Source organism: Acanthochromis polyacanthus, chromosome 5, assembly GCF_021347895.1.
Source record: "Acanthochromis polyacanthus isolate Apoly-LR-REF ecotype Palm Island chromosome 5, KAUST_Apoly_ChrSc, whole genome shotgun sequence".
Taxonomy (NCBI): Eukaryota; Metazoa; Chordata; class Actinopteri; family Pomacentridae; genus Acanthochromis; species Acanthochromis polyacanthus.
In genome coordinates, this window is record NC_067117.1 from 19,057,848 (window position 1) to 19,071,885 (window position 14,038).

General features: G+C 40.3%; 1 protein-coding gene across 3 annotated transcripts in view; it reads right to left on the reverse strand.

Moving 5' to 3' along the window:
* Positions 1–263: 263 nt before the first annotated feature.
* Positions 264–14,038, reverse strand: part of vdrb (vitamin D receptor b) — a 28,310-nt gene continuing 14,535 nt past the window's right edge. For all 3 annotated transcript variants that reach the window (XM_051948329.1, XM_051948328.1, XM_022207533.2), the window contains exons 4-10: positions 13,757–13,887; positions 11,987–12,183; positions 10,479–10,578; positions 9,608–9,788; positions 7,807–7,958; positions 6,550–6,666; positions 264–5,957 (exon numbers count right to left, since the gene is read on the reverse strand). In XM_051948329.1, the coding sequence (XP_051804289.1) occupies positions 5,704–5,957; positions 6,550–6,666; positions 7,807–7,958; positions 9,608–9,788; positions 10,479–10,578; positions 11,987–12,183; positions 13,757–13,887 (1,132 nt within the window). In that variant the 3' untranslated portion in view covers positions 264–5,703. The remainder of the gene's footprint in view (positions 5,958–6,549; positions 6,667–7,806; positions 7,959–9,607; positions 9,789–10,478; positions 10,579–11,986; positions 12,184–13,756; positions 13,888–14,038) is intronic.

Genomic DNA, 14,038 nt, shown 5'->3' on the forward strand with positions numbered 1-14,038 from the left:
TAAATGTTGCAAATTTACCCAACAACTTTCATTGCGTTTGAATGTATTCGTCTAATTTAAATACTGAGGTAAATATCATGTCGCTCACCACACTACCTAATTAAAAAATTAAGCTGACAATATTAAACAGATAAACCCAACAATTTCAATGATTCCTTTTGAGAAGGCAGTTTGATGACAACCGAATAAAAAGGAGCATTTCATCAACAGCGAACATTAAAAACATAAATTAAAAGGTAAAAACAGATGACACAGAAGCCCACTGCTATGTACAACTGTTTATTTTTGATTTGCAAAACATCTGACAAAAATAACATTACATAAACACCAATTTATAATAGAAAAAAAGATCTTTGAAAAACAAAATGAGACAAAAGATAAATTGCAATTACATTAGAATTTAGGTTACTTAAATTTTTTGATAATTGGAGCCATATCATGCTGACCTACAAAGGCAGTTTATGGCTAGTAGCTTGATCAGTATACATGTTTTACAAACATTATATTAAGTGCGTTCGTTGGTTCGGGCATTTAAATAGAATGTGACATAATTTGGGTTCACAATGCAAGGTAAGAATTCAATGCCAAATTCAAAAGTACTCCTTAGAAAACATCGACATTCATGGCTGACAGAGTAAGAAGCCAATCTCCCACTCGGACAACCTTCTCATTCAGATTAGGCTGGGGAACATCTGAAGCCAGCTTTGCCGACGCCCTCCCCTGCATTAAAAGGGTCACATTATGGCACACAGCTCTGGGTACATGTGACCATGGCGACACTGTTCCTCAGTATTCACTGATCAATAAAAACTCTCAAATTTCATTCAGTGTTTACCTGAAGCAGTTTGACATGATTACAAAAATAAGAAAAAAAGAAAAAGAAAACTTGGTTTGAATTCACCAAAGTGAGTAGTTGCTCCGTTAATGATACAAGGTCTCAATGGAATTTTTTCCCCCCAATAAGCACCACTAAGTTGCGTACGTTTCAAAAGACACAATCTTCTGATGAGGCTTGTCGCGCTGCTGTGGGCCGACACTTTGGACGATGCCTGCTTATGTCGTGTCCGTTACACAACACAACTTGGTGATGCTCAAGATAAAAGCAGCATTGCATGGATACTGAGGATTTCACCCCTCCTAATTCCCCTCGTTTGACCAAAGACTGGTAGGGAATGATGAAGGTGCGGGAACAGACTTTACGACAGAAGGAGAGGTGAAGACACGAAGAGGGTATGGAGGAAATGAGAAGACAAATCAGAAGGACAAAGTAAGGATGACGTACTACAGAGCATAGGACATGCCGACGGTACCAAGTGGAGCACAAACACACCTCTCGCTTCTCCTACTGCCACAAAGTCTTTCAGGTTGTTACTGCTTTAAGGCTGCATTCACTCTGAAAAGTCCTCTTCAGTTTGCCTTCTAAAAACTATAAAGATACCATTGATATCAGCAATATGGCAGCAAGATTAGCCGAGTCTTTTGCTGGAAACTACATGAATATAAGTACAGAGGCAAAAGGTGCAGAGAAAGATTTGGAGCAAATGCAGCCTCATTTTAACCAGAGCCCTGATGGTCAGAGTGCAGGCACTAGATTGAAAACACTCCTGGTATTTTGTGCGTTAAAAAAAAAAAAAAAAAAAAACTATTGCTAAGTCTGCGAAGAAAAAGCTGTACAAAAAAAAAAACCAGAACAAAAAACAAACTATGAATGACTTCATTAGCTGGACTCTCCCAAATCTGTGAGATATCTCTGAGGTAATCATTGAAGTATGACTCATTAGACAGCAATAAATACCAACATGAATACAAATATTATAAAAGTAAAAACAGAGGCAAATGCTTAATGCTAAAGCAAAAATCTGAGCTAAAAGAGGTAGGTTTTTTAGGTAGATTATGGTGTACATCCATTGTGGACACTCCTTTTTGTAAGAACTACATTAAGTTGATTCCATTACAATCCCTGTCCTAAAGGGAGAAGCAAAAAAAGAAAGAAAGAAAAAATAAAAGAGTTGAAATCCTTTGCATGGGAGATGGCCAACAGTTTTCTGTGACTGTTATCAGACAGGATTTGTAATGGCAACAGTTATAGAAAAACTTCAAAAATTACTCCTAACATGATAAACTGTAAAGCTTGCTGGTGATAGTGTACCATGAGTTGTATATTGCAGGCATTGTTACTGTGTTATGTTGCCAATTTTAAGGAAATCTCAACCAAGATGAGTCATCTAATTTGTGGCGGACTTCCACTGACGCATGGTTTTCAAGTTCCAGTATTTTAACAACCACAATGCAGAGTTAAAAACTTAAGTTTCTGAGCAGACTACCATGGACAAACCAAACAGAAATCTCCGGGGATGCACCATATTCAGGTTTAACTGTATTTTGCTTACGGTATGCTGGGATTTTTTTTTAAAGTATCCAGAAATCAACATTTAATCAGATATGATAAAGATATATGTAGTCCCCTGATGCCATGTGCTACTGACCAAAACCTACTTACTCCCTCAGTGGTGATATAATACATCCTCGAGAGATTTCCTGTTGGGTTTGTAAATCCTCGAGCGCAACTCCTCTTTTACCCTGTTCTTCTGTGGAGGGAACTCTCCCTGTGGCACCTACATATTCACCAAACGTCCCGCTGTGTTTAACATACACAATTCAACACTGCACCTTGATCTCAAAAATAGAACAAAATCAAACCCATATCTACATACAGAAGTATGTATTCAGAGGGAAAAAAATCAACATGGAGACTTTTCAAAACTTCAAAAGTCAGTGTTCAGTAACCAAGCACATCATACCCCTCATCAAACTGACATACTATACATACGAGTGGTACTGCCTAAAGACACTCGAGCTTCGACTCCTTAAAGTTCAATCACAGCAGGGTAATTTGCGGGGCCCGGGGCATTATATATATATATATATATATATATATTTTTATACACACACACACACTATATAATCCCAATGACTTTCAGGAAGAAAATCAAACTTATTATGATTATGTGAACAGGGGAGCTATCAAAAATTATTAACTATTTGTGCTATGCAGATTATCTAAGCATCAAGCCCCGACTGTCACAGTGACTGCAAAGAGTTGGAATAAAGCCACAGTGATGTAGAACGGACGTACAATTCCTGTGACAGGTTTGATAAAATCCATGTGGGCTGAACAAATCAAAGCAACAACCTGTCACAAAGCAGTAGTGAGAAGACTTTCAGCTCAACAACAAACGTGCTCTCTCTCACCATCTTCCTCAACGAGTAACTCTGGTCTACTGAGATGAAGGAAACTCTTCGCCTGACATAGAAGGACTGGAGGGCCAATCACGGGAACCGTTTTATCAGATGCCTCGTGTCGCACAGCAAGAGGAAGACAAAAAGCAACGTTCATGTCATCTCAGCAAATGAGCACCTTTGAGCAAAGTTGCCTCCAGTGGAATCATTTGCACTTGGCAGGAAACGGACTCAACATTTCTTTGGGGAATTGTCTCGATATAGACGACATAATTTTACTATAATCCCACATGCAGCAAGCCACACATTACTGGCCTGTAAACATAAGCGTCTGAAGTCTCTTGGCAGTTTGGTTTATAAGCCATTAGATGCTGTCTGATGAAGCATAAGCCAAAGATGACTGACAGCAGAGAGAAGGCATACAAGCTCACGTTCCAAAAGCCACAGATTAATAGCATATATACATTTAGTTGACTATACTGTGAGACTGTCCAAGGCCCTGGAGTCATCATTTTGATGTACTGTAATGTATCAGGTGTATAACTAGCTTGGTGATCTATATGGCTTATATTTGAGAGCAGCACAGTATGATTAGCGTGTCCTCTTTCTGAAAATGAACCTTGGAAATTAACATCAACCCTCCACTAAACAGATCTGTGTCAAAAGCACAAACAACCGCTGTTTAAGCCATTCAAAACTCCTTCCATCCAAAAAAAGTAATAAAAATAAAGACAAAGAGCATAGTGTTTCAGAACATGGTAATAATTGATCATAAACAAAAAAGGGTCAATTGTATTTGCATATATATATTTTTGAAAACAAAGTAACCTTGAAAATCTATGTAGCCCTATGTACAGCGGCAGACATATTATATCTATATACCTGGTATTTACATGGTGCAGCCACTAGAGGGCTGCGCAGCATACATCATCAAACAGGAGGGCCGGGGTGTGGAGGCGTGCGGCATTGCCACCCCACATCCAGGCCCTCAGACATTCTAGAAAATCTACTTCCCAGTCAGAAACGAAAGGGGTGTGATATCTGTGGAGGTCTGAAGCAGCTTCCCAAGCTCTCCGCCCACCGAGCTCACCGTATACTGAAGAGGAACAATTCATGGAATTGTTTTAAAGGTGTAGTGACGTATAAAACAAAGAGCATCTATTGCAATTATATCCATATCTATGCCAATTCCAAGTATGGTATGCAGCTATATATTAACAAGAAGACAGGCCCCTTGCTTTGGCCTCAAATGACTATTCCAGTTAGATTTGGCATTTTAGCCCTTTAAAAATCTGTGGTAATATAGATACTGTATATCAATACATAGGCTTTAGTAAAAGGTGGTATAACAGTGCTTAGGATACATGTGATAGAATTTAACTATTTACAGGAAAATAAACAATTAAACAAAAGAGAAGACTAATGAAAAACTATTTCAAAAGAGAGTAACAAGCCACAATGCTGGCTTGGTTTGATTGACAGTTAGCAGTGTAAAAGTAGCTAACACATTTAGTGGCTAATTCTCACCTCAAACCAGGCACCCTAAAGTCCTATGAAAACCTCACTAAATTACAGACTATGCTCTGTACTCTGCAGTATAAACCTACATAATGACATTTTCCTTCATAGGCTGTGAGGCTAGTCAGAAAACTTGCCGAGTGGCTGCATGAGTGAAGCGAGCCATGGAGCAGCAAGGTTATTTTTAGGTACTGGAAGCTTTGTGAGAAAGTACTTGACCATACCTTTGGTGAAAGGTGAAAGGCATGTGTTTCAATTGTATACACAGTCATATACAAACGCTGCCTTGGAGAGAAGTAGATTAAAAACAAAATAAACAAAATACATGAATCATCAAAAGTTCAAAATGATGTGCAGGCACTGCTTTTGCACCGGTAAACTGAAATGTAGTCTGTACTGTATCTAAACTGTTCTTTGTAAAAGTTACTGTTTCACATAGGTGATGTAAATATAAAACAACCCCAGTAAAACCAAGAGGTAGCTCAACTGAATGGCTAAATGAATAACTGAGTATGTTTGTTGTGTTGGTGTGTGCACAACATGTACACACATAAAATGTCCAGGCATTTGAAGCAGCTGTTGGTTGATTTAAATACAGACAAAAACACTGTATATAGGCAGAAGTTGTATGTATAGTTCGGTTTGTACTCTATGAATTTCCCTTGTTTACTGTGTCTCTTAACATCTGCTTGCTCCCCATACAACCTTGGCCTTTACACCAAGATAGACTTCTTTAGATGTGACACATACATGAAGCCACACACAGATAAACACATGCACACGCGCGCACACACACACACACACACTTCTTTCTCTCTTCACTTGCTTCATACTGCACACCTGCATTAAGTTCATTCATCACATCCTCAGCTCCCTCCCTCCATTTTTCGCCTCTGGGGTCACATCTCCGGCTTCCTCTCCACCGCTGGGGTTCGGAGGTGGCTTCTAGGAGACTTCGCTGCCGAACACCTCCAACACCAGCGGGGTGAGCTGCATGCTGTGCTCCGGCTGGAAGGACAGTGAGCGGTACTGTTTGGAGTGCTCCTCGTTGAGGCTGCGCAGGTCCGCCAGCTTCTGGATCATCTTGGCGTACAGCAGCCGTCCTCCCGGGTGGTGAAGCTGGATGTAGGCCTGCAGGGTCTCTGACAGCCGGTCTTGAAGGGCTTCGATCCGTGCGTGATCCTGCACACCTGGGCGGTCTGCAGTGGGGGAGGGGAGATATATGTAAGGTTGTGTACACAAGACACATAGCAGCAACAGAAATCAGGTGTAAAAATGGCAGGAAAGTGCAGATTACAGTGTTTGGGTTTGCTGTGAAATAATCCGTGTCCTGAAAAACAACGAGAAGTGAAACTTTTAAGCTATTTCCAGCATTCTGGTTAGGTGGCTTGCTAATTTTAGATCTGGCAGAGCACATATGCATTGTTAATGAGGTACCTCATACACACAAAGGGATGCAAATATCCAATTAGTTACACATGCTTGCTATACATGTATAATGTATGCACTGTATCTCCCGTAAAGGCATACCTTACACACAAATGTATGTTCACATAAAGGCTGCTCCACACAAAAACTGTTCAAATAGCATAGACCTGCACCTCAATGTTATGTATGTAGACACAATGCTTTAAATATTGCCTAATTAAAATGTTTAACTTGATCTTTTGCCACAATTCAAACCATTTAGAATATTTTCTGTACTGGAAAATAAGCAAATGAGATCAATCATCAACAATTCATGACGACCCTCTACATTTTCCCTCCTCCACACAGTCAGACCTCCAGTACCTGGAGAAAGCAAACAGATGGCCATGAGCAGCACATGTTCCTCCTCGTGCAGGTTGAGCTTCTTCAGGCCCACCTGGAACTTTACCAGTGGCTCCAGCAGCTCCAGAGTGTGGCCCGCTACAAAAAAAAAATTCAACAAATCATAACAATCGGTGCAGCTCCAAACGATATCGCATAAGAAAAGCCCCCAAGGGAATGCCACCATCCCTGTAACTCATTAATATTTCATTTTGCCTGTTGGAATTATCTCTGGTGAAGATTCTTTAATTGCATGCTGTGCATTCCCAGGTTCGTCTTTACTGTGAACTACTGGCTTGCAGATTTGTTTGAGAAGAAAAGTTAAAGATTGGTGCATAGAACATTTCTTAAGAGACTTGTTAATGCATATGTGTAAATGAGAAGAAACACAATACTGATCCAAGGTTTCTAATGATTATTGTGAGTGTGCCACCTTTCTGTAATTTTATGGCTGCACAGTGTATTAAAACTCATTTCTTTCTGAGCACATGCTGAACTGTGCCTGTAGAAAAATGTCATCTATAACGGAACATTTTTCTTATTAGTTACTGTGCTTCTTTGGGTAATAGTCGTACAGTTTTTAGGCGTTTGCTGCATCTTTGAGATTTGGTTAAAAAAACATTTTTTAACTACCTTGGCATATACAATTGTTTCTAATAGGCTGCTATGCAGAAGCTTTCAGGGACTAGATCTCAAGTGGAACAGAGTTCAGAACTTATGCACTATTGATCACTGCATTAAAAAAACATCTATATTCCAGTCAAGTATGTGTCAACTATACAGGGCTATTTTAAGAGGAGTACAACAGAGCTGCTTCTCCTGGTTCAGACAGTGGTTGTTTTGTGTGTTGAGCAGGTCAGGAGTGACATTCTTTCCATGATCCAAGAAAGAGGGGGTCTTGTTTGAAAGGCAAATGAAAGCTGTGCCCACAGGGGCTTCTGTGGATGTGTAAGACTGGTTCTGCAGAAACACTTTCATTAGCATCTTTTGCCTATGTGTGTGTGCACGGGCCCCTGCCAGTAACCTTATCTGTACTCCCACACTAATGATATGGTCACCTCCTTAAGAGCAGGTTGCTTCCTCCTGCCACTAAGTAAACGTGTTAATGTGTAACACGCACATCTTTTCTTTAACAATCAGCTGAGCAAAAAGAGTTGACAGGCATGCACAAATATAGTCCTGAAAACTGCTGTGTCTTCACAGCAGTCAAACTGCACACATGACAGTGTTTAGACTGACCTTTGGTGACATCACTGATCTGGTATTTAAAGTCAGGCGCACCACAGCTCCAGGACATGTCTTCCAGGTTGAAGCTCTGATTTGAGCGCAGCATGATCACCTCAATGGCACTGGACTTGAGCAGAGCAATCTGGTCCTCCGCAGTCAACTCTCTACAGGGGAAAAAAAAAATCAGCAATTATGTTCTGCAAATAGCAAACTATTAAACAAAGAGTTCTTTGTACATGCCAGACATGTACGTGTCCATATTGTGTGTTTATGTCAGTTCATCCGTTATCATTGGTTTGATGGCTGTGTGTTCAAGGACAATCACAGTCTTCCAAGTTTATCAGATCATAGGGTATGCAGGAAAAAAACACATCCAAACATTACTTTCTGTGCGCTTCCTTTTGCTGTGGTGGCCTATTGTGTGTGGGACACACATGTTACAAAGTCAGTTGTTGCCACTGTCACAGTTACAGAAATGTTACATGTCTGTAAATGTTGCGAAATGACACTAGTGAACTGTACAGGAGACAACAGCTGAAAGCAGCAGATCTTTAGGGGGGGTCAAGGCATTTTTCAGGGATTAAAGAGCAGATCACAAGTGGATAAACATTCCAAAGTTAATTCTGTCATATCCATCATTTGTTGCCAGTGAGAATGACAACTTTCAGGAAATACAGGCCCTGACTTGTTTTAGCTTTGACTGTAGGTGACCCCCTGAGACTCGGTGAGTTAGTCCCTGTCAACACACAGAGACAAACACTCTGGAAGACGATGATTTCCATGTGAGGAAGGTAGGACAGAAACAATAATAAGACCTTGGTCAGCCACCGTAACTTTGCTTTTCAAATCAGAAGGCCTATTATTCTCTAAACTCTCTTCCTTTTATAAAGGCTATTATAAAAAATTCCCCTTCATATAATTTAAGAATGAATATTGTATCATTAAAAGTTGTAAATACACAACACAGTCTTTCTGGTATCAGATATATCTCTGCTCATAAAAAAAATGTGTGATCATCACCTACGCAACTCGTGGGTGTATGTGTACGACAGACAGCTGAGCACTGGAGGAGTATCTTTCTCTAAAACCAGGCAATGACCTACTAATAGCCTGGACTGAATCTCAAATTAACAAGACCAGGGCTAATGAATAACCTCAGCCAGTTAAGGAACAACACAATTTACAAGATATTCTAAAATGTGTCAGCCATCTGTAATATGCACTTTATCAGTACGTTATGGCCTTTAGACTACAACCATCACTGTGACACAACATCAATAGAAGAGAAAAAACAAGTATGTGTACAAAGTCTTCAACACACATTAAGGTAAAGAGTCACCACGAGACAAGCAAATAAAAAATACATGAGGAGTTCCAAAAGTACATTGACACCAGCACTAGCAGGCGTCACCATTTGGTTACAAAGGCAAGACTATTTGAAAGCAAACAAAAACAAAGAAAAAACAAGAAATTAAAGAATATTCTGTAATTAGAAATTTCTTGGTAGACACAAAAATTCAGAGAAGCTCTGAAAAAATTGCCCCCTCTCCTCTTCTCACTCTGACATTATTATTATTATTAAAGGTCAGAAATGAGTCTTTCAAATTTAATTACAGTTTTATTGCAATCTCATAATAGTCATCATATATATAGTAACAGCACTTTTTGGTCAGTCTAGAGGCCCTGAAGTCAAACTCTCCAGAAAAGATGGTTTCTATTGACTGACATCAGTTATTAACAACTGAAGCAAAGTGCAGCAGGACTGTGGCAGACAGAAAGACACTCTTAACATGCACACACAACACACACATACCTGAACCCAGGTATCATCTTAGCAAAGCCAATGACCTTCTGGATACTATAGGAGACCAGGTCAGCCAGGTGGGGCAGCATGGAGAAGCTGGAGCCCTCCTCCTCACTGGAGTCGGGGCTGCTGCCCTGCTCCTGGTACATCATCAGCAGATTGTTGAAGTTCATTTTCGTGTCTACTGACTCTGTAGTGATCAGAAAAAAGAAAGCAGATGAGAAAACAAAAGAGGATGAAGGTGAGAAAAGTACACAAGGAAGAAGGAAAAAAGTGTTCAGGACAGCTTGTGACAATCTCACACCATTTCTCTAAGAACATACACAATGTGCTGGAACAACAGTTAGCAATCAAGGAAGAAAGAAGACCTGCTACCTGAAAGAATCATTTGGCAATGCATCAGTGTCACGTCAGTAGAAGTGAAATGAAATCTAAGACAGTATGTGAATCATGCAGAGCTTGGTGGGGTTGTTATTTGCCCCTGCTGAGTGTTGGTGGTAGCCCACGTGACCGTGCCTCTTGCTGTGTTCACTCCATTAGTGACAGATTCATTAATGAACTGGTGTTTACTAGCGGGGGTCAGGTGTCTGCAGGGTACAGGTTGTTCACAGGATTTCCACTGGATTCTCAGTGAAGCAGCCTAACAGATTATATAAGACCGCATGCAAACAACTGAACTGGAAACTGGAACCATTTTAAGAATAAACTAAAAAAAAAAGTATTTTCTCAAAAATGTTTTTCAATTACAACAGTCTAATTTGTAATGCAAATCAAGTAGTTTTCATTAGTTCTGATCGTTGCATTTCTTGCCTTTTTATTACCAAGCAGTCACTGTTCACACTAGATCTTAAGAGAAGTCTTTATAAAGTGTATCTTTTACCTGGAGAGTGACTGAAGGAGTCAGAGGAGGCATCAGACAGGGAGTGGAGAGAGGCAGCTCTGCTGGCACTTCGTGTCACTGGGCCCTCACGAACAGGAGGCTAGACAGGAGAAAGGAGGATGTATGTTCAGTCGCTACAAAGAAAAACCACAGTGATGAGTCATTTCATACTAGAAATACTTGTATACATTTATGCAGTAAAAGGTATCAATATTAATTTTAGAAAACACAACATGAAATTTTGCTGCTAAAAAAATTGGCATCAAATTAAACGATTTGTGTAGGGTCATGTGTGCATTTTGCAGGAATGAGATTCCTCAAGAGAAATCATTTGAGGGATCACAGTGTGTGTAAACAGTACAAAACATGATTGTTGGCATTGTAGGAAGAGGAGGAAACTCCGCATTGAAATGAAGTAAAAACAACATAAAATCCAAGCTCTCATTTGAAGATGACATCAATACTGTCATTTTGTGGGGCGGTGAAAGTGGCAATCCCTGACCATCATTTTTGTTTATACTAAGGTAGTGCAGGTTTACAACATCATTGACCTACAGCCTTTTGTCATTAGGTTGGAACTGATTATGTGAAACTAGTTGACTATGGGAACTACAAGACGGCTTTGTCTACATTTCCCAGTTGTACGCCACCGTGGATTGTGCTACATTCACTAATTTTTGGCCCTTTGTTATGGCTCCCAAGCATAAGTCAGACTCTTCTGATGGCAGTGCTTCAGAGAAAAGGAAAGCCATCTCCATGTAAGCAAAACTAGATGTAACAAAACGCACAGAACAGGGCGAAACACTGACAAACATCGGTCAAGTTGTAAGAACAGTGCAACATATTGTAGTGACCCTCTGTGATGAATGAGTGAGACTTTATCTCGTTCTCTGGTCATTTATTGAACCTTCGCACAGGCTACTGTGGGCCGTAGCCAACGCCATAACTACAAAAACCCTTTAACTTAGCTCCAGAATTAGCTGCTGTTCCCAGCTCTCTCGCTCGACACACCAGCACTGCACAGAGCAACACACTACTGCTGACAGTCAGCCAATCAGAGGTGAGCTAGCTAAACATGACACATTCACTGACATTAGGTAAATCTCGAACTGAACAATTAACATTGAAACATCAACAACAATATCAGTCCATTGCAATATTCTGTTATCGGTTTGTAAAACAACTCCTATATGCATGAAAGTCATTAGTATTCATGACTTTTCTAAAGAACTGATCAATAACGTGATGCACGTAGCAGCTTTGTTTGCATTTTCGCCAGAGATCTCGTTCATGGCGAAAATCAATTTGCATCGTTCTGTAGGAACAGAACTCTGACGCAGGTCGAGGACTCCCTGTATTTTATGTTAGTGCTGCCACCGTCTTTTCTTAATATCCCCTTAATAGTATCAGTTTTTATTTCAATGTTCTTAAGAGTCCATAAAATATGTCAAATATATTTAACAGCATTATGGTGATTTGATAAGAAGAATAAGTATTGAGACACAAACCCTGAACCGGCAGAAATCGGAGTAAGAGTCGTCATATGTTTTGTGATGCGCCTCCACCAGTGTGGCGATGACCTGACTCTGTTCATCAGTGAGTCGGGGCCGCCGTGCTTCCTTCTCTGCTTCGCGCTGTGCCTCTTCATCCTTCCGCCGCTGAATAAGGTCTTTCTTCCTCTGCACTTCCTCGTCTGTCAGAATGACTAAAGGGGCAAGATGTAGAACGAGTGTTAGAAATATACGCACACAGGAAAAATAAACTTTCAGGGGGGAAAAAAAACATGTAAGGCGATTTTCTTTGTGTAAGAATAACATCATTAAATGAGAATTGAAAGCACTTATCTGTTACATGAAGCACCTTAAAAATAAAATAAAGAGCCAGAATGACAGAGGATATTTACACCACTAAAACTGATCGTAGGTACACCGGTTTCAAAGATTTTCATTCTATATTTGTGATGTACACTGTGATGACAGCTTTGTCAATGTGGTGCTGGGTGAAGAGGGGGGTTGTTATTCTCTGGAGGAAGAGATCGGGAGGGGATGGGTCCATATGGACACCCCTGCTGCACAGAACAACTGAGCGCATTGTCTTTGTTCTGTTCGCTCCTTGTTGTTTTCGCCACTGAATTAGCTCACAGAGACAGAGAGAGAGAGACGGAAAGAGAGAGAGAGAGAGAGAGAGAGAGAGCTGGGTCTCAACAACATGCTGCTGTTTTTTCAACGCCGATGCCAATGGCTCCTGTTCACATACTGTAAATTGCAATGTTGTCGCTACCACTTGTGGTATTCCCAGAAACACACTTGGGAAAACATTCAGATGGCAGGGAGAGACCTTTGCTTAAAAGGGGCCTGTGGACAATATCCGGATATTACAAGAAAACACGTACCTGCTATTTACAGGCTATAAAAACAAACACGATTCTGTGGAGAAAAGGGGCCTAGTTAGATTGTACATAAGGTGTTTAACTTCACATGGAGTACACTTAGTGTACACAATGTGGGGAGGCTCCAGTAGTTCAAACTGAACATGTAAACACTCTAATGGGGTAAAGACCCAGAGACACTTGACCTCAGTCCAAATATTACATAATGTTTACATGAGGGACAGTTGGCCCCCAGGCCAGCAAACATCAGTGGTGTGTATTAGGGATGTGTGCGATTAGTCGACTACACAAATAAATGTTGTAAACCTCACTTGCTAGCACCAGCATTACTATTCATAATACACTCAACAGCAAACCACAGACTGTCTCTTATCGTGCTAATGTCCATATATTGCAAAACAGCAAGGTGGAAGCTGGTACTCTGACATTTCATAAAACCAGTGCGGTTTGGCTGTATTTGGACTTTGAAAATGAAAACAAGGTTGTATGTAGGCTGTCTCAGAGTAAACTGGCATATAACCACTTGACGAAAGCAATGCACAACCACACTCAGCACAGGCATGTCACCATTAACCTGCCAGACATTTTAAATGTTAGGCTATTTATTACATAAGAATTTCATGTAATTATCATATGGGAGGGAACACTCGTACAGATTCTGTGTGTGTTAAAGTGGTCTTGGATCTACCCAGGATAGTCATAGTCAGCATTTTAGATCACATAAACTACTGACTAAACTATCCCATCAATCCATTTTATACTAATAATGTGATCTTTGATAAAACCATGCAGTACACCCAAAGGGCTAAACTAGGATCCACCGACAACACCTAAACATGCAGGTTAGAGTATTGCCCCAAAAACATGTAGGTCAATCTGTCATACTTACACTCTTTCATCATGCCAATGTCCACACAGCGTTTGAGCCGGCATGCCTGGCAGTGGCGCCTGTTGTCCTTGGTGATGGTGCAACTGCCATTAAAGGGACAAGTGAAGGTGGCCTTGCGCTTCATACTGCGCCTAAATAAACAGTATATTAACATTTATTAAAAAAACAAATCTAATTAAATATGTAAGCAAACAAAAATTAAATTCTAAGAAATTGTAGAAGTTAATATAACTGAGAATTTTGACTTTATTCTATATGTGTTTGCCTGAGCATTGGTGTAAT